At 44.4% G+C, this 20,705-nt stretch overlaps 1 protein-coding gene across 1 annotated transcript in view; it reads right to left on the bottom strand.

The window, feature by feature from the left end:
* The window catches only part of RELB (RELB proto-oncogene, NF-kB subunit), a 35,310-nt gene that overhangs the window by 1,800 nt on the left and 12,805 nt on the right, over window positions 1-20,705 (bottom strand). The window contains exons 3-10 of the mRNA XM_083159635.1: window positions 19,023-19,318; window positions 8,128-8,288; window positions 7,195-7,286; window positions 6,082-6,213; window positions 5,849-5,953; window positions 2,563-2,778; window positions 1,179-1,244; window positions 1,031-1,102 (exon numbers count right to left, since the gene is read on the bottom strand). Of these exons, the coding sequence (XP_083015761.1) occupies window positions 1,031-1,102; window positions 1,179-1,244; window positions 2,563-2,778; window positions 5,849-5,953; window positions 6,082-6,213; window positions 7,195-7,286; window positions 8,128-8,288; window positions 19,023-19,318 (1,140 nt within the window). The remainder of the gene's footprint in view (window positions 1-1,030; window positions 1,103-1,178; window positions 1,245-2,562; window positions 2,779-5,848; window positions 5,954-6,081; window positions 6,214-7,194; window positions 7,287-8,127; window positions 8,289-19,022; window positions 19,319-20,705) is intronic.

Genomic DNA, 20,705 nt, shown 5'->3' on the forward strand with positions numbered 1-20,705 from the left:
AACAACTGTGTGGGTATGTAAACTTATGAGAACTTTATAATGGTTCACCTCAAAAGTCATGTGACTAGGGTGGGGAATAGCCAACTCCAGTCCTCGAGCTACCAACAGTAAACGTTTTCCATGTCTCCTCACAGAATCACAAGTGAAAAAGTTAGCTCCACCTGTGGATCTTTTAAAATGTGTCAGTCAGTAATGAGTGCACCTGTGTACCTGTGAGGTGAGCTGGAAAACGTGAACTGTTGGTAGCTCTCGAGGCCTGGAGTTGGCTACCCCTGGACTAGGGAATAGAGAGACTGCCTTCCTAAGATGCTCTCCTCTACTGGGTGTAGTAGGATATAGCCACACTTTAATAGTTGCATCATTTGGGGCACCCACATCACCGGGCGATTACCATGGGAACGCCCATGAAACGCTGGGCATTCCCATGGGTGGGTACCCCTGCCTGCCGCCCCATGCCCCCCCTCGCCCACTGGCAGCAAGGTTGGGTGCGTGCATGCGCATTGAGAAAAACATCGGCCTCTTGCAGACGAACGAGCCACTGTGAATTGACCTGAATAAGGTCCTAAGCCAGTACCAATGCAACAGGTACATAGACAAATACCTGCCCCTGATTCTTCACAATTTATGAATGGCTCCTTATCAGCTTGGTTTCAAGTGAATGAAAGACCATGGCATAAACAGATTACATCCTGAAATAGCAGGTGAAGTAGGCAATGCCCAACTGAGCTTACAATCTAAGAGGCGTGCAGAATACGATACACAGTAAAAGGGGGCAGAATACCAGTGGCAGCTGCTGGAGGTGGAGGCAGCAGAATTATAAACCACCAATCATAAAGCAGCCAATGGTGACCGACATTACAGATTGGCTGTCACAGATGGAATGAGTAGCATCAATGGAAGATGAATTATAACAATCAGCGCCAAAAATGTCCTTTGTCGGTTACTTAACCTGAACTTTCTTTCATTGTTGTGCTGTTGTACATGTTTCAGTTTGACATATTTATGTCTAGGTAACACATTAGGTATTTACCTGCATTAGAAGTACAGTGATTCATGTAATCTGGTTTTGTTTGCTTTCTTTTCAACTCAATCCCATGTGGATCTGTGGGCAGAGAATGGTATCAGAGGACGTACAGTCTAATCTTAGATGCGAGCACATAGTAGCGCCTAGTACCTACCAGGGCCGTTAAACTCATCTAGCGGACAGCTGAGACGAGGACGCTTTTTGTGCAGGCTGTAGGAATCTGCAACGGAAAGTTTAAGGCATACTATGAATATATACAAGAGACTATTATGTATAAAAAATAATACATAGAGCAATGGTGGTCCAAGAACCCGAAAAAGGGACACGTGCAGGTCCCCAAAGTATATTTTTTTGGGATCTTCAGGGTGATTTTGATATGACAATATCAGCCCAGAACTTCAGTGGCGTCACTATGGGGCTGTTTGGGGGGCAGGCTGCTGCTCAGTGATAGGAGCCAGGTACTACACTGTAACATTACGTGCAGCATCTGGCTCCTGTTACTGCAGGCACAGCAGACTCCCAGACCCAAGGAGTGAGGAAAACAGGAGTATATATGCCTCTTACAGCTGCATCGGGGTAAGTGACACAATGCAGAACATTCCTATAGTTGATATAGGGCCTAATTCAGCATTGATCGTCAATGTGATCATTCTCAGTGGTCTGCGAGGAGAAAGCTGACACCCAGACAGAAAGAGAAGATGCCCCATGCTAAACTGCCAGAGAATTTTGTATGCATCGCTAATTGCAAACCGCTCGCAAATCCCGAACCATCCAACAGTTTTTGCCACTTTGGTCTAAGGACTCTAGTAATCAGGGCTGGCGCCACCACTAGGCAGCCACTGGAGGGCGGTACTGAGCCGCAAAGGAGAGCAGGTGCCGTAGAAAGCTGCCAAGGACGGTAGCAGTACATCCCAGCAGGGTGCAGGATCGGGGAGCAGGTGAGTGATACAAAACCCCCCGGGTGGTCATCAGCAGCAACTCCGGGCAATCCCCATGCGGCACTGTGCGGCGTGGTCATTGCGGCACCCCCCACCCCGACGGCAATCCCCGTGCGGCACCCCCCTCCCCCCGGAGCGTGGGTAGTGCCATGCTGAAATCCCCCCCAGAGGGAAGCGGGCGGGGCTTGCACCGGCCCTGCCAGTAATCTACAACTGAGACAGGGTGGAAGTGGTCATCGCTGACATCAGACCCCCCTACTAGACATGCAGAGTTATTTTCAGACACACCCAGAAAACAGAAAGTTTCCTCACCAAACGCCGGCTTCCTGTCAGTTAAACTCCGGCCAAATTGCGTTTACGATCCATAGGCATTTTTTGTCACTACTCACCCTTGCCCATGCGTAATGCCTATGTTACGTATGAGAAGTCATTCAATATACGCTCAACTTGTGAATTCCTACATTAGCTATCTGTGCTGAATTATGCCCATAGTATGGCCAAAACATACCAAGATGCTGGTAGTAATGGAATGATGAATACACAGAAAGCCCTCACCCACATATTGACATACCAGTGGCGACGCCATTATTACACACTTACTGTTGTGCGGTGGCATGTAAGTGAAGACCAGTCCTTCGCTGCGGATCCCATCTGTGATCCTCTGTAGACAGACTTGGACAGGAGCCGGGTCTGTGATGTGCAGATCATGATATGGCGGAGTCTTCAGAACAATGGCGATTTGTCTATGCACGTCAGCCTGTGAGAAATCAGCACGGGCTTCCCATGTGCCGTCCACAAACATCACCTGGATGTCCTCTGTGATAGACGTGTAGAAAATATGTCATGGGGAAACAGGAATAATAGTCACACATAGGAAGTTGTGGACACTGGGAATAACACAATGATTAACATTAGCATAAGAGGATAAATGCTGCAGATTTATCTATTACATATAAACATGTTTGCTGTATGGTCATTCCATGATAACAAACGTTACATTTTGACTAAAAAGATCATGTGAAATCTATTTTTGGGGTATGTGATATTTTGTGCGAAGTAAATGTTGTTTGTGTGGCACATAATGGGCCTTATTCTAGTTCACTCTTTCTGCCAAAATCCTTCTTAGATGGGCAAAACCATGTGCACTGCAGGTGGGGCAGATGTAACATGTGCAGAGAGAATTAGATTTGGGTGGGGTTTCACTTCAAAGTGAGATCTATATTGCAGTGTAAAAATAAAGCAGCCAGTATTTACCCTGCACAGAAACAAAATAACTCACCCAAATCTAATTCTTTCTGCACATTTTACATCTGCCCCCCTGCAGTGCACATGGATTTGTCCATCTAAGAAGGATTTTGTCAGAAAGAGTAAACTACAGTAGAATAAGGCCCAATATGCTTTCATTTTGTAGCAAAGCTTGTTATGAAAACTGGTAACAAATGTAATAAAAAGTTACTGTACATCTAAGCAATTGAATGATTTCAGATAGCCTAAGGAATGATTACATTTAGAGTTACTCTTCATTCAGCAGAGTCCTATTTGATCTCGCACCAAAATACTATATATGGTTTTGCAGTAATGGATGGGTCTGTAGAGACCGAGTGGGGGTGTCCTATAGTTGTTACTTCACTATTGCAAGGTGCTGTCAGCTGATTTTCAAATATCAGATAAACACCAAAAGAAGAAAAAAATCAGTTTCAAACCAATGCACTCTTCAGCCAGAAGATCTCATTCTAATTGTTATCAAATGCAATTCTATATTAGTAATCCTTTTAAAAGCAATTTGTCCTGTCAGGTACCATTAGTCTTGTTTTCTACAGGTAACTAATTCTACCTTGTAGAATAGGCAGTGCTCGAAGTGGGCTGGCATACACCGGTATGGCACTGCTTTTTTTCTAAGCTAACAGCACACCCCTCTCTGCCCGGCTGTCAGACTGCTTCCCCCTGGCAAGGAGCATGTAAACTCCATTGGCAACAAGCATTAAACCTCCTTGGCATTGAGTATGACAACTCTGGCATCAAGCAGGAAGCCCCTGGAATCAGCCATGTTACACCTGGCATTGAGAAAGAACCCCCCTAGCCATGAGCATGTCGGTAAGCGGCACTTATGTGCCATTATATGTAATGGGCATCTCAGTTGTGCATATCTGTAATGGGCATCACGGTGTGGGGCATATGTATAATGGGCATCAAGGTGTGTGGCATATGTATAATGAGCATATGCCACACACAGTGATGCTCATTATACATATGCCACACACCATAATGCCCATTATACATATGCCACACACCATGATGCCCATTATACATATGCCACGCACCGTGATGCCCATTATACATATGCCATACATCATGATGCCCAATATACATATGTGGCTGTCCCTGTGTCCCCGCTGTCACTCTCTCTGTGTCCCCGTTGTCACTCTCTCTCTCTGCTATCACTCTCCCTGTCCCTTTGTCCTTGCTGTCATTGAATTTTGGCTCATACCGTGTGGGGCACTAGTACTAGATAGTATAAGGGGTCCTACTAGTGTAGTGTATAAGAGGTATGTGGTGTGGTACGCTATACTTAAAGACGGGATGCAGTTAAGATCCCGGCGGTCGGGATCCCGGCGTTCAGAATCCCGACGCCGGAATCCCGACCGCCGAAATGCCGACACTTTCTCCCTCCTGGGGTGTCCACGACACCCCTGGAGGGAGAATAAAATAGCGTGGCGAGCGCAGCGAGCCTGCAAGGGGGGGGCGATCCACGTCCCCCCCTTGTCGGCATTTCGGCTGTCGGGATTCCGGCGTCGGGATTCTGAACGCCGGGATCCCGACCGCCGGGATTACATACCGGATCCCTTAAAGACATGCCCCTTTTTTCTGTAGCGCATAACTAAATCCTTTATTTTTCCATACCACCACATTTCCATTTTGAGCACTGAGTATAAGTGTATAAATGCCCTGTATTAGGGATATAGGGAGTGAAGTATTAAAAACTTATTGATAGTAAATATGTGAAGAAAAGAAAATATATAGGGGCACAGAAAGAATCTTTTATCAGAACATATAGTAAAAAGAAAGAAGTACACATCTAAACACACAAAACAAGCTGGTTTATGTAAGCTGCAACCCACTGGCAGCAACACACGATACACTATAAGTGCTGCAAAAGATCAGAACTACACATTAACCCAGTAATAACACATATACTAATAATGGAGAACTAATTAAAATTTTAAAACAACGGCATACAGAGACAAATTTTAATCTTTACATTTTTTTTATCTACTTTTTTCTTTGCACCTATATATTTTCTCAGTCACTGTCCTCTCACCTTTCTCCCCTGGATCACACATAAAAGGATTCACTCCCTATATCTCAGTCACTGTCCTCTCACCTTTCTCCCCTGGATCACACAGAAAATGATTCACTCCCTATATCTCAGCCACTGTCCTCTCACCTTTCTTCCCTGGATCACATAGAAAATGTGTCACTCCCTGTATCTCGGGCACTGTCCTCACACCTTTCTCCCCTGGATCACACATAAAATGTGTCACTCCCTGTATCTCAGCCACTGTCCTCTCACCTTTCTCCCTTGGATCACACATAAAATGTGTCACTCCCTGTATCTCAGCCACTGTCCTCACACCTTTCTTCCCTGCGTCACAAATAAAATGTGTCACTCCCTGTATCTCAGTCACTGTCCTCTCACCTTTCTCCCCTTAATCACACAGAACATGCGTCACTCCCTGTATCTTGGCCACTGTCCTCTCACCTTTCTCCCCTGCATCACACAGAACATGCATCACTCCCTGTATCTTGGCCACTGTCCTCTCACCTTTCTCCCCTGCATCACACAGAACATGCATCACTCCCTGTATCTTGGCCACTGTCCTCTCACCTTTCTGCACCTTATCACACAATATGTAAATCTCTTCTCCACCATCACAACGCCCAGTGTATTTATTCATCCGGCAGATCTTCAGCTCCGATGTGTTGGTGGATTCTAAAAGAATATATATGAAAATAATTCCCTTGCCCAGAACAAGAGCGAATAGGGGAAATAGTTTATTGGAAAGGCAGGAATATTTTATATTGAGACAACATACTCAGTAAGTGTCCACTGCGACTTACTCTTATCATACACTGGCTCAGACAACACAGGGCTGATATAATTTCTTTGACCCATTGGCGATGTATACCAAGCTTGGAAGCAAAGCCTGACCACATTGAGATCCACCTCTTCATGGTGACGCCACATGCCAGCTAATGGGGAAGAAACCACAGTGTTAACTTCAAATATGTAAAAATATTAAATGCCAGTTAAAGAGACAGAACCTTCTCTGTTTTACAGGATAGACATAAGCGTCACTGGAAAGCACAATTCCCTTCATAATATTTTGGCCTAGTTGTTCCATGAACTAAATGCTTATACCAGGCATGTCCAAACTCTGGCCCTCCAGCTGTTGTGAAACTACACATCCCAGCATGCCTTGCCATAGTTTTAGCATTCCCTAATAGCAAATCTGTGGCAAGGCATGATGGGACGTGTAGTTTCACAACAGCTGGAGGGCCAGTTTGGACATGCCTGGCTTATACTGTATGACTCCAAGTGGGAGAAGTTCAGAAGGTCCAAATTAGGTATGCTGGACAATGGTGGGGGTTGGCGCATGTGCGAATATGCAAGCCTCCGGAGCGAGCGCCTTCTGCAAGTGTCACACTCGTTGGAGCATTCGCTCAATGGTGGGTGGGAAGGGGGAATATGCAGTAGACCACCCAGTGTTTTATGGGCGTGGTTCCATGGAAATGCTGGGCGTCCCCATGCATCCTCGGGGTAGGTGGCTGACGTCAGCACCTGCCTCCAATTCAGCGGATAGCTGCCATATGAAAAGTAAGAGCGAAGGCTGCAAAAAACATTCGATGTTGAATGATTTTTCCCTCAGAGCAGGTCTGAATTGGGCCCAAAGTGTTATTTGGCAGGATGACCACAACCAAAAGTGATAATAGGATAGCTTGCATTTAGAGAGGGTTTAAAGGCCACTGCTACATACAAAAGGACTTCTCTATCTCACCACCAGAGGGCAGAGATTGGATCTCATCTCATTCCTGTAATGCTATGCAGGTTACACCCTCCACTTTCACTCTGTGGCACAACCCGATGAATGCAGGTGTGAGAAGCAGAGCGGACCAGCATTCTCTGCAGTGCGAAATCTAGCTATGCCGCCATGCACTGGAGTCACAGCTCACCGTTGTAGGGGTCTATTCCCAACTTGAGTCTCGATTTGACAGACGACTCGATCTCCTTTTTCCGAATACACTGGATTCCCAGATTACTAAAACTAGAGGGGGGGAGAAAATATGCTGTAATGAGACTTGGTCAGCAAGAGCTAGAATAAATAAAATTAATTAATTTAATTGCAACAACTAAGCTTAATTCACAACGATAAACAAAACAAAAAAATCTACCATGTGTTTTAGAAAAGTAAATGTAAATAGCCAGAAATGAATATAATGCGACGAGAGCTTGTTCCACTGGGACGTGAAGGTGACCAGCGTTCCTTGGCATTAAGAGGTGCGCAACGTCGGGTAATGCTAGTGTCCCACTAGCTACATAGTGATGCTACATGTAGGTATGGGACTGCAGGTATCTCTATCATGCATGACAACAGCTTAATGCTGGACCCAAGTGCGCCAGTGATGTCCGTGCTTTGTGCCGTACTGCCACTGGTGTGACCAGAACAAATAACGCAATGCTTGATAAAGATCATACACAGCTCAGTTGTCATGGTCAGCTGTGTGTGCGCTGGAGCATGACCCAGTGTCAGCCACCCCCCTAATTTCAGGTGCATGTATTTGTCCCGATCAGCACAGCTCAAAAGCTGCTAAGTATACAGTGCTATGTAATGTGCATCTCCCAGCATCCACCGTCAGGTGGAAGACCCGGGTCACTTGTAGACCCAGCTCCAGTGTGAAGGTGACGACAACGGAATAACCCAAGTCCATCACCCAGGTGTGAACAGGTGTAAGTGCTGAACACTCGACTTCAAACCCTGTTCTGTGTCCAGGGTCCGAGCCGGGTGACAGTAGGGTTTACATAGTGAGGGCAGATACTGAATGCAGTCCATTTATTTATGGTCTGTACCTAAAGTGGAAATCTGTGGCATTACTGTTCATTCTTACCTGTGCTCGGTCTGTCCTTCATCTGGATGCAGTATGATCTCGCAAATGCCATCATGACAGTCCTTACCCACGAGGCCATGCGGGTGGATTCGGTAAGGGGGGTCCTTCCACACAAGACACACACTGACATGGACATCATGAAGGCTCCCAGCATTTACTAGCTGCAATAATCCAAGAGATGACAGGTATGATAAATCTGAGGATTTCAGGTACTTTCCGTGCGAGGTTGGGTTGTACACATAATGATAATACAATCTTAGCAGTTGCTCTTTCATTAACAACCTGAATACGTGACTGGGAACATTCTGACTGACAAAAGGTTTCCTCGCCATATCACGGGCATGTTGGGGCATAAAGATCAATACCTAATACACAAAAGGCCCGTAATGCAGAGAATGGATGTTTGCCTTGTTGTAGAGTTACAATTGTGATCATAGACATTAATAAAACAATAGTCAACCTGCACTTCGAAACTTTTTGCATATTAAAATGAGGACTCGAGGCATAAATTTACCCCACGATCCACTTGCACAAACATGACAACCGCCCCTCCCACACCACCCCTCCCCCACCAATGCTACACCAGCCTTTCACACATCCACAACATGCCCAAACCCCTTCCCTAACCCACCCCAAAACCCCACAACAGCCCCTCCAACACTGCCATCAACCACTACCACCCAACTCCCAACTCCAACTCCAGCACCCTCACCCCTGCACCTCACACACCCACACCACCGGGTGTGGTATGGGACTCCGACAGTCGGGATCCCGACAGTCATTATCCCAACGTCGGGATCCCGACTGCCCGGAGTCAGAAAGCATGACGAGTGCAAAAAAGCCCCTTGCGAGCCACCTATTCTATTCTCCCTCTATGGGGGTCATGGACCCCCACGAGGGAAAACAGCGGGTGGCCGTCAGGCACCCGGCTGTCTGCGTTTTGACAGTCGGGATCCCGACATCGGGTAAACGACTGTCAGGATCCCGACAGTGGGGAACCCGTCCGGCACCCCACACCACCTACATGCTCCTCCAACTCCACTACTCGCAAAAAAAATGCCCCTCCAACGTCACCAAGCCAAGGGGGGGGGCCTTTCACCACACACTGCATCCCCAAAATCCACCTGTAAAAACACTGCACCTGCCCCTCTACATACCGCATTACCCCTGCAACCAGCAACACCAACACCACAGACGCCCATCGTCTGTAAGCACTGTTCATACCAACAAAATAACCTGCACCCTCTTCACAATCAAATGCCCTTTTCATCTTAAAAGTGAAACCTCTAACTACAGTACCAATACAGGTAATCCTCCATAGAATACAAACCAGATTTCACCAGATTTCACACACTAAAGGCGTTCACAAACCAGATTTCACACACTAAAGGCGTTCACACGTTCAAACGACCGTGTGAAGAGCGCCCATAGGGCGCAATGAATCACCTAGTTTATAATAAACCCTTTGAGTGCCAAGGGCATTTGTCAAAATAGGTGTGAAAATTGGCAAGCAATATATTTTTTTTAAAACAAGGATAGATGTGGAGGTTAGCGTGGCGCTAGATGATTTCAAGTTCGCCCTTCAGAATTTCCTGGAGTCTTACCCTATTGACTCCCAATATAAGTGAATGGTCTAGTACGTAATGAAATTCTGGATGTAGGCGCTCTCTATACAGACATAAATGCAGGTAGGGAAAAAATATAAATGACTTCCCTTATCTGGTCGGGAGTGAAGTTTTCTTCAAGATACTTTTTTTCCCCTTTGTTTCTCTTTGTTTCTTCTTTAGTTTAGGCTGGGGTCTATCTTCAGATGAAACTTATTTACAAATTTAAAACCCTCACCCCTCTAGGTTTAAACCACGACTTCGAACTTAAATGGTTCTTATAAACTTTTTGGATGTTTTAGATTTTATACTATATTTCCCTTTCTCCACCTATGCTGCTAATGATGTTCTTAAATCCTCTATATTACCATCCCTTTCTATACAAGTTAAATTGAATGAAGCGACCATTATCAAGATTTCAATACAAGTTGATGAAAGAAGGAACTATCTTTCAGTGACCAGTTGCCAAGAGGACTTTAACTACACGGACCGATAGATCCGACCGGAAGTCTATAAGCTGTGAAACATGCGGTGCAACTTTACCGCGGAACGCGTCACCGGAAGTGACCGGAAGCCGCGTCACCCGCTGGAAAACACGCGACCGGAAGTAGTGGTTAGCCGCGTCACACGCGGCCGAACTCCGCTTCATAGACACAGCGGGATATAGCCGCACTGTAGCGCCCTATGGAGGGTCACTTGAGCGGACACATTTATAACATTTGGCCCATTTTCAAATCATTTGTATTTAGCATGTATTTCCCCACCAGAGGACGACTTTACTTCCGGTTTTGGGAAACCGGAAGTGGGAGGGGGAATGGATATAAAACCCCATTCATTGCACATAGTCAGTGGAGCCCTGATGAAGAGACTTTTTGTCTTGAAACATGTCGACTCTAACTGAATGTGCATGAGCTGAAGGACTACGTTTTGGATCAGGTGAGTGTATATGTGCTGGTCCTCTTTTTCTGGGATCCGGAACACCGGTTTAAGTTGTTGACCTCACATTATCACCACCTGTAAACCTAATTGTGGTTCAAACAGCATATTTTATCTTTTTTGGATCTTTTATTTGAAATTGTTTGCTGTGTACTTGAAATAAATGCTTTTGTCAGAAAAAAGAAAAAGACAAGAAAGATACCTTTTTGTGTGTCACACAGCTACTAACATCGTGAGTACTGGTGCGTTACCCAGCACAAAAGATACCTTTATATGTACATCTATCCTATCCCAATAGTGAGTTGGGTACGCCCGATCATTACACTTCAGGAACTTGAAAAATCTTCATTTTTTCAAGATTAATAGAATATAACCTATTGCATACATTCTCTTTTATGTTTTCGGGGAAACCTCCAAGGAGAAGATAGACCCCAGCCTAAACTAAAGAAGAAACAAAGAGAAACAAAGGGGAAAAAAAGTATCTTGAAGAAAACTTCACTCCCGACCAGATAAGGGAAGTAATTTATATTTTTTCCCTACCTGCATTTATGTCTGTATAGAGAGCGCCTACATCCAGAATTTCATTACGTACTAGACCATATTTTTTTTAAAGTTTAACACCTTTAAAATTGGGGTTTATATACCGGAAGGAGTGTTCAGTCACCCGTATACTGACAACCTGTACGGTTGAGTTTATTATCAAGATACTAAAGCTGCATTTGGCCATTTATCTGTTTATAAAACCGCTGTTTTCAATCCATCCATACTTATGCTGCATAATGTTGGAGGTCTATTCCATATTTTCTGAGATTTCACAGCTATACAAAACCTGTGTGTACATGTTTTCAACCTGAGGAATAGGGGGGGGTGTGGAGCGCCCAAAAAATTGGTATGAATACTAAAACATTGAATTATGTTTACAGTTAATAAAAAGATAAACTTAAAATGAATTTAATTAAATAAGGTTGATCAATTGGGTATCACAAAGTATGAATTAATTAAATTATCACATCAAATAATACAAATGAATAAAAGTACACATAAAATTTGACATATAACATAATCATATTGCACTTATGAGAGAAGTAATAGGCATACAGTAAACCACTTGTCTTATATTGAAAGTTATTAGGAATTATGGATACTTAAGTGAGTCCCGCTTGTTCCAAAGTAGTGCTGTCCTTTTGTTCGGGTTTGATGTCCCCACGTGGAGGATGGGGGAAAGGGGAGGTGCTTGACTGGGAATGGGTATGGAATTGGGGTTCGGCTGGTACTTGTGGGTATCTGGTTGTTCCTGCTGGAGGCCTTGGTCTCTGATTCCACTGGTGGGCAAGATGGAAATACCTCACTTCACGGAAGGAAGGCTCCAGAAATTAACAGGTAGTGGGTTACCCAATTTGTACATCCAGGTGGAGGCTGCCGGCATGAATAGTGGTATGTTTGTGGGGGGGACAAAAGGAAGGCTGGTTTAATCCAATCCAATGTCCAGACAAGGGGACATCAAACCCGAACAAAAGGACAGCACTAATTTGGAACAAGCGGGACTCACTTAAGTATCCATTGCTCATAATAACTTTCAATATAGACAAGTGGTTTACTGTATGCCTATTACTTCTATCATAAGTGCAATATGATTATGTTATATGTCAAATTTTATGTGTACTTTTATTAATTAATTTTTATTATTATTCTCATTTTGATGTGATGATTAAATTAATTCATACTTTGTGATACCCAATTGATCAACCTTATTTAATTCAATTCATTTTAAGTTTATATTTTTATTAACTGTAAACATAATTCAATGTTTTAGTATTCATACCAATTTTTTGGGCGCTCCACACACCCCCCTATTCCTCATTTTGCATCTACAACACTTGGGGATTGAACCTCCCCTCAGTGTGAGCAGCCCACAAAAAACAACCACCCCCACCAAGCGCCTTCATCACCTGGTGGTGATTTGCTCTTTTCTTTGCATGTTTTCAACCTACCAGTTACTTAGGGGCCCATTAATCAACAAGTTTTAGCTATTTAAAACTCCTTGCAAATGATAAACGGTGCTCTTTCCAATCTGCCCCTAACTATAAGTTTCCAAACACGTGCCAGTTAGAGGCTGATTGGTTGGAGCTGTAATATGGAAGCATCCAGCGTTCTTTATTCCCCTGCTGCCTTATGGTCTGCATGACAAGTGACTTATGGTAATGGTGCCTGTCGCAGTCTATACAATGCGGTACCTACTGTACGTCCCTTCCTTCAGCTACCTCTGGCCGTATAGATATGTAACTAGGTGTGGCCAGCGCTAAATGAAACCATATAGGCAGAGCTGAATTGCTTTTAACAAGGAATGTCTGATTACGGATTCACCTTTCTACCAAAAGTTAAACCCGGCTAATTGGGGAGGCAACCTTACCCATGTCACGTTTTGGTTGGAAAGGGCAGATAAAAATTACCTGGGCCACGTTTTCAGCATGGACCTGGGTAACAGTGCAGTCTGAACAGGGTCCAGCTTAATGTATACAGAGAGACAGATCACCAGCGCTTGGAGATAATGTCATTTCTATACATGGCAGGTTATGGAGATAGTCTGAAATGGGTCTACCCACCAATAGCTCAGATTGTCCTATTTATTTGATGAATGGCCAATCACTGTATTGTTACTTTATATAAAGCTCTCTGGAATAACACAATTACACTTAAGGTGCATACACACGGAACAATGCCGGAAGCGATCAGATATAGTTCACAAATGTATCAAGTCATTTATCATGCGTACACAAAGAATGATTTGTTAAGGCCCCCATACACTAGCCGATTTTGGTCAGATTTCAGCCAGATCAGTCGCATACCCTCCAACATCTGAAGAAGGGAAATCGGTACACACTCGAAAGGGGGCGTGGCCATGAGTAAAGTGGGTGTGTCCACTTGTAAGGGGCGTGGCCATCCTCTTTTCGTATGTGTATGAGCTGGGCATTTAAAATAAAATAACCAGCTGATTGCTGTGATGTGTGGGCAGGCCTTTGACAGGGGGTGGGACAGGGCCCTAGTCACAGTTGGCAGCTGTAGTAAGCCACCGTGACATGAGCTGCTGCCTGCAGCTCATGTCACATGGTGGCTTGGTGGTCTGCTGGCATATTAAAAATAATTAAGTATATTTAATATACTTTTATTTAATAAATATAAGTATATTAAGTATACTTATTTAATATACCAGAGCAGCCCACCAAGCCACCATGAGCTGCAGCCAGAGCAGGTAGTTACGTAGTTACATAGTAGGTAAGGCTGAAAAAAGACTTGCGTCCATCTAGTTCAACCTGGTATAGATATCCATTGCTGATTTGGTTGGTTCTGGTATTTTACAGACAAATTATATTTCTTATTTGTACCCATGGATGTTTTTCTCCAGTAAATGTTTGTCCAACTTTGCCTTGAACGCATTTAATGAGCCAGCCGTTACCACCTCTCTGGGAAGAGAGTTCCAGAGTTTGACTGTTCTGACCGTAAAGAAATTCTTTCTACTAGCTGAATGAAATCTTTTTTCTTCTAATCTATACTCATGCCCTCGCGTCCTAGATTCCTTTCTAGTAGAAAATAGGGTGTGTGACAGTTCCTTATATTGGCCCTTGATATACTTGTACATGTTAAGCATGTCCCCCCTTAAACGTCTCTTTTCTAATGTAAATAGTCCCAAATTGCTTAATCTCTCCCCGTAGCTTAAATTCTCCATTCCCTTAATAAGCTTTGTTGCTCGCCTTTGGACTTTTTCTAATTCTATGATGTCCTTTTTATAGTGTGGGGCCCAGAACTGTACTCCGTACTCTAGGTGAGGTCTCACCAATGCTTTATATAGTGGCATAATTACCCTTGAGTCCCTAGTTTCCATTCCCCTCTTAATACATGCCAGAATTTTGTTGGCCTTTTTTGTAGCTACATTACAATGGGCACTACATCCTAGATTGCTGTCTATTTGGACTCCTAGATCCTTTTCAAGTATGGAATTACCCAGTTCCTCTCCGCTAAGGTTGTAACTTGCACACTGGTTGTGTCTCCCAAGGTGCATAACCTTACATTTATCTACATTGAACCTCATCTTCCATTTTTTTGCCCATTCATCTAGAATTGCAAGATCATTTTGAAGCATGGTGACATCTTCTGGTGATTTGATGACTTTGCTAAGTTTTGTATCGTCCGTAAAGATGGATACATTGCTGAGTAACCCTATCCCAATATCGTTAATAAAAATGTTAAACAAAACGGGCCCCAAAACCGAACCCTGGGGCACTCCACTTAGTTCCGGTATCATATCTGATACGGCACCATTCACAACCACTCTTTGTTCTCTATTACATAGCCAATTCCCTACCCATCTGCAGATATTTTCACCCAATCCTAGGTTCTCCATTTTATTAATCAATCTCTTGTGTGGGACAGTATCAAATGCTTTAGCAAAATCTAGGAAAATCACATCTACAGCATTTCCATTATCGAGGTTTTTGCTAACCTCTTCATAGAACCCTAGTAGATTAGTTTGGCATGAACGATTTTTCACGAACCCATGTTGGTTAGTACTGAGTAGACGGTGATGATCTAAATATTCCTGGATACCATCCCTTAAAAATCCTTCAAATAGTTTACCCACAATTGATGTTAAACTAACGGGTCTGTAATTAGCTGGATCTTCCTTTTTTCCTTTTTTGAATATTGGCACTACCTCTGCTATTCTCCAATCTTTTGGTACTATACCTGACGATAGTGACTTGCTAAAGATATAATGTAGGGGGGTAGCTAGTTCATCCCTTAGTTTGCTTAGCCTCAGTATTATTTCTTTCGGCGTGAAATCCACAATGAGATCTGGCTTATTTGTCCCGTTTGTGGTAAATGTTCGTTCCACAGTCTGCTCTCCCTTAGTAAATACTGATGAGAAGAACTCATTTAACAGTTTTGCTTTTCCCTTGTCCTCAGTAACACTTTTTCTACTAGTATCAGTTAGTGGGCCTATGTTTTCCTTAATTAAACGTTTACTATTTATGTATTTAAAAAACTTCTTTGGGTTGGTTTTGCTTTCAGTGGCTATGCACTCTTCATATAATATTTTAGCTGCTTTGATTACCCCTTTACAAGTTTTGTTTGATTCTTTGTATTTTGCGAATGCCTCCTCATTCAAGTTATTTTTATAGAATTTAAAGGCTCTGGTTTTATTGTTGATAGCTGACCTTACTTCTTTGTCCAACCATGGTGGCTTTTTTTTGTTGAATTTACCTTTAGTTACTTTAGGAATGTATTCAATAGTTAGTGAATCAAGCACCTTTTTTAGAGTATCCCACATTTCCTCTGCATTTTTTCCCTCCATAACCGTTTCCCACCCAATTCCTTTTAGGGCTTCCCTGAATAATTCAAAGTTCGCTTTTCTGAAGTTTAGTATTTTTGCAGATCCTTTTTGATGTAATTTACTGAAGTTGATTTCCAGTGAAACCATATTGTGATCACTATTCCCTAATTGTTCAATTACTTTTGTGTTTGAAACTAAGTCTGTGTTATTTGTTAATACTAAGTCCAAGAGTGCCTCATCACGAGTTGGAGTTTCTACCGTTTGTGTAATAAACTGGTCTTTAAGTAAGCTTAAGAACCCATTGCTTCTTGCTGATTTACCTGTTTCGTTTTCCCAATCAATGTCGGGTAAATTAAAATCCCCCATAATTAATACCTGACCCTGATTTGATGCTTGTTTGATTTGGTTTAAAAGAAGAGACTCTTCCCTTTCATTTATATTTGGTGGTCTATAGCATACCCCTATTATAAATTTGTTTTTTGGTTTCTTATTATTGTCGGTTATCTCTGCCCACACTATCTCCGAGTTGTCGTCTTCCAGGTCTGTGCTCATATTTTTCTCACATGATGTTAAGTTATTATTTACATATAGGCACACACCCCCGCCCCTTCTATTTTCCCTGTCTTTCCTGTAGAGTGTATATCCCTCCATGTTTAATGCCCAGTCATGCGACTCATTACACCATGTTTCTGTAATACCAATGATGTCGTAGTCATCCCTACTGATCACCGTTTCAAGCTCCCCGATTTTACTCACTAAGCTTCTTGCATTAGCCAGTAAGCATTTTAATTTATGTTTATTTTTAGATATGGCTCTAATATTGTGATTAGTTTCACCCCAGGACCCATTTGAATTTTTTACTAGCTTCCTCTTTCCCCTCTCCCCTTCAATAGACTCTCTACAGGCCTCCCCACCATGCACACTGCCTGCCCTCTCCATAGTTCCGGGAATTCTTCCTCTGTCATTCCCTCCTTCCCGTATACTAAGATCATCTGTACCTAAGAACTGTAATGGGGTAACGTGACTGTTACAACATAACATTTTATTACATGACATTCCTGATGCACCCTGAGAGTTACCCCCGATTATACCCTTGTTATGTCCCAGGACTTTGTCTATGTCTCCGTCCCCCCCCCCCCATCTCCTTCCCCCATATGATTCCTGATCCCAGTCCGGCTTCTCTCCCTGATGGTCCCATAATGTCTTGCTGCCCCCACCCCCCCGTCGCCTAGTTTAAAATCTCCTGTGTGAGGTAGTGCCTCACACAGATTTATAATTTGTGTGGAGATTTATTATTTACATGTAGCCTAAGCGGCAGTGCTTACAGTGCTGGAGACGTGGCAGCCGGGCCAGGAGCCTCCTCCGATGCTAAGATGTCCCCCCAGTCACGTGCGCCGGGGCTGGCTGGCCTGCCACCGCACCCCTCTCCCTCAGGGCGGCAGATTCACGCCAAGAGACTGAGGGAGGGCTGAGCTTTGAAGAGTGTCACTGTGCGCGGAGCTGGCGCGTGAAGTCATGACGCCTGGCACCATGCGCAATGCTGCACTATTGGGAACGGGTGGGGGAAAGCCAGGGAGCCGGCAGCGCACCACAGGAGGCATACCACAGAGGGAGCTGGGGACCGGGAGCCAGGAGAAGGAAGCGGCGCACATGAGAGTGACTGTGACGCCAGCTCAGACGTACAAAAATCGGTACATTCGGTACTATTAGAATTTGCCGGTACAGACTGTTAAAAAACGGTACTGTACCGGCAAATTCGGTATAGTTGGAGGGTATGCAGTCGGATCTGGCCGAAATCGGACCAAAATCGGCTAGTTTTGATGTCCCCTCAGATCCGATGCGCGGTCCCGTGCGCATCGGATCTGCGTCGGGTGGTCGGACCTGCTGCACGTCCGACCACCCGACTTGGGACCTAGTGGGGCGGCGCGGCGGTAGAGGGAGCAGGGGGGGGCTGGGGACGCTGCGGGGGACACAGGCGGCATAGAGCCGGGCAGGGGGAGCCGGCCGGGAGCTGTCAGTAAAAAAAAAAAAAGCCCATACAATGAATGGGCGGCCTGTGATTGGCTGAGCGCTCTCTCAGCCAGTCAGCAATTGGCTGAGAGAGCGCTCAGCAGCCAATCACAGGCTGCCCATTCATTGTATGGGCTTTTTTTTTTTATTCATTACTGACAGCTCCCGGCCGGCTCCCCCTGCCCGGCTCTATGCCGCCTGTGTCCCCCGCAGCGTCCCCAGCCCCCCCTGCTCCCTCTACCGCTTTGCCGCACAGACGCTGTCCCCCGCAGCGTCCCCAGCAGCGGGGGACACAGACGTGTCCCCCGCAGCGTCCCCAGCCCCCCCTGCTCCCTCTACCGCCTCGCAGCACAGACGCTGTCCCCCGCAGCGTCCCCAGCAGCGGGGGACACAGACGTGTCCCCCGCAGCGTCCCCAGCCCCCCTGCTCCCACCTCTGTAGCCCCCCCCCCCCTTCTCCCCGGGTTTTTAACATGTGATAAATCAAGACGATTTATCACATGTAAAAAATGGCACATCAAGTGCCAATCTAATCAAGCTCCCCCGGGGAGCAGCCGGGGAAGCTCAGGGGGAAGTCGGGGGCGACTTGTCCTAAGGACAAGTCGCCCTAGTGTATGGGGGCCTTTACACTTCACAAAAGATTGGTCTATGATCTTCCTGCATGCATGGAAGATCATTGACCATTGTCTATGCAGCTGTAACAATGCACGTAAAGATTTGAACGATTGGGAATGCCCACATTGTCCTTCAAATCGTTCTGTGTGTAAGCACCTTTAGAATTGAAGCAATAGATGCATTTCCAGGTATGCTCGTTATACCACCAAGCCACAGTCACTATTAGCAGTGTTGGATCCAGGGGGGGCTGCAGCACAGTTCATAATGCAAATAGGAGAGCCACACCAACTGCCATTCCAAAGTGCCTTACTTCAGTTGGTGTGCATCCCCTTTTTTTGTAGCCCCTACTCCGGGACAACCACGGACTATTAGTGTTAAAAATGTTATAGTAATGAATGACCTCACCTGAATAGCAGGAAGAGTCTTGCTATGGTCAGTACTGTTCTCTCCAAGGATACTGCCAGCAGACCTGCCCTCACACTGGTACCGAAATCGCATCCCCCGCTGTTTCGGTTGTTCTAAGATGACCAGTTCTGGTTCTGGAGTGCTCAAATAGGACACTGAACTAGGGTTAGGAGGTTCCACTGGGGTTGTCCATGGGGCAACAGTGACTGTGCTGATTAAGGGAGGGTCAGGCCTCCATTGGGGCTCATTGGTCTGTAGGTCGCAGGAGTCGGTGATGATGTAATCAATAACTTCTTCTGTCAGAATGAAAGGAGAAAGAGGAGTGAGCAGAACGTAAAATTAGGCAAGGGACATTATTCTGGTTCACTCACAAAGGCAAATTCCTTCTCAAATGGACAAAACCATGTGCACTGCAGGGGGGCAGATGTAACGTGCAGAGATAATTAGATTTGGGTGAGTTATTTAGTTTCTGTGCAGGGAAAATACTGACTGCTTTATTTCTACACTGCAATATAGATCTCACTTTGAAATAAAACCCCACCCAAATCTAACTCTCTCAGCACAAGTTACATCTGCCCCACCTGCAGTGCACATGGTTTTGTCCATTTGAGAAGGAATTTGCCTTTGCGAGTAAACCAGAATAAGGGCCAAAGAAAGTTAATCTATTCAATGAATGCATCCAAAATCTAAGTATGTACACCAAAATGGACACAAGAATAATTTGGTTTGGATCAAAAGGTCGACAATGTCAAGATCAACAGACACTTACAAGGTCAACATGGAAAAGGTAGACATTGACAAAAGGTTGACACAAGCAAACTGCTGACAGGGAAAAGGTAGACACATAAAAAGGTTAAGTTTACATTTTTTTGGTGTCAATGGACAGTAACCAGTCTCACAGGTTTCAATGAATTTTACAGCCAGTCTGTCTACGCAACTAAGCTCACCAGATCAAGCCAGTGTCTTTTTGAATCCAAGTCTCTAGTCACAATGGGTGAGATTTAATAGGATGAGAGATTCAAAAAGTGAGAGATTTGGTAAGAAATCTCCATTTTTTTTAAAGCGGCAATAATTTACACTGCAAAACCAGTTTGATTTTGAAGTGTAAATGATTGCCGCTTTAAAAAAAACTGGAGATTTCTTCCCAAATCTCTCACTTTCTGAATATCTCATCCTATTAAATCTCACCCATTATCTCCAAAAAGTTGAACGAACAAAGGGAACCTCATAGTGCATTTAAAGATCATTCTTATATGCATGTATGCATGTATCAACCTTAGAGAGATCTATATATTTATAAAATGGCATGGTGTTTTCTCAGTTTAGCGCGGTGGTTACCTACTCCCCTACCTTTACATATTCTACCTAGTAAATCAGTAAGAGGAGTATTCAAGCCATTGGCCAAATACTTAACGCGGCTAATTGGAAACTCATTGTTAATCCTCCCATGCGGGGCTTAATTAATAATAAGGTATGTACAGTATAACCGCCTCTGTGGAAAATGTCACTGCCCTCCTTCATGAGAAAGATCTGGGGTCCCTGTATTCCCACTTCCACAAAATGATGCCTGACCATGTTTAGGTAGTGGGATTGTGGTAAAAGTACATACCACACCCCCTAAGGGTCTGACCACCTTCTTTAGAATTACTGATCTGTCTTTTTATGGTGACTGCCTATATCCCT

Source organism: Crinia signifera, chromosome 9 (genome assembly GCF_055691185.1).
Source record: "Crinia signifera chromosome 9, ASM5569118v1, whole genome shotgun sequence".
Taxonomy (NCBI): Eukaryota; Metazoa; Chordata; class Amphibia; order Anura; family Myobatrachidae; genus Crinia; species Crinia signifera.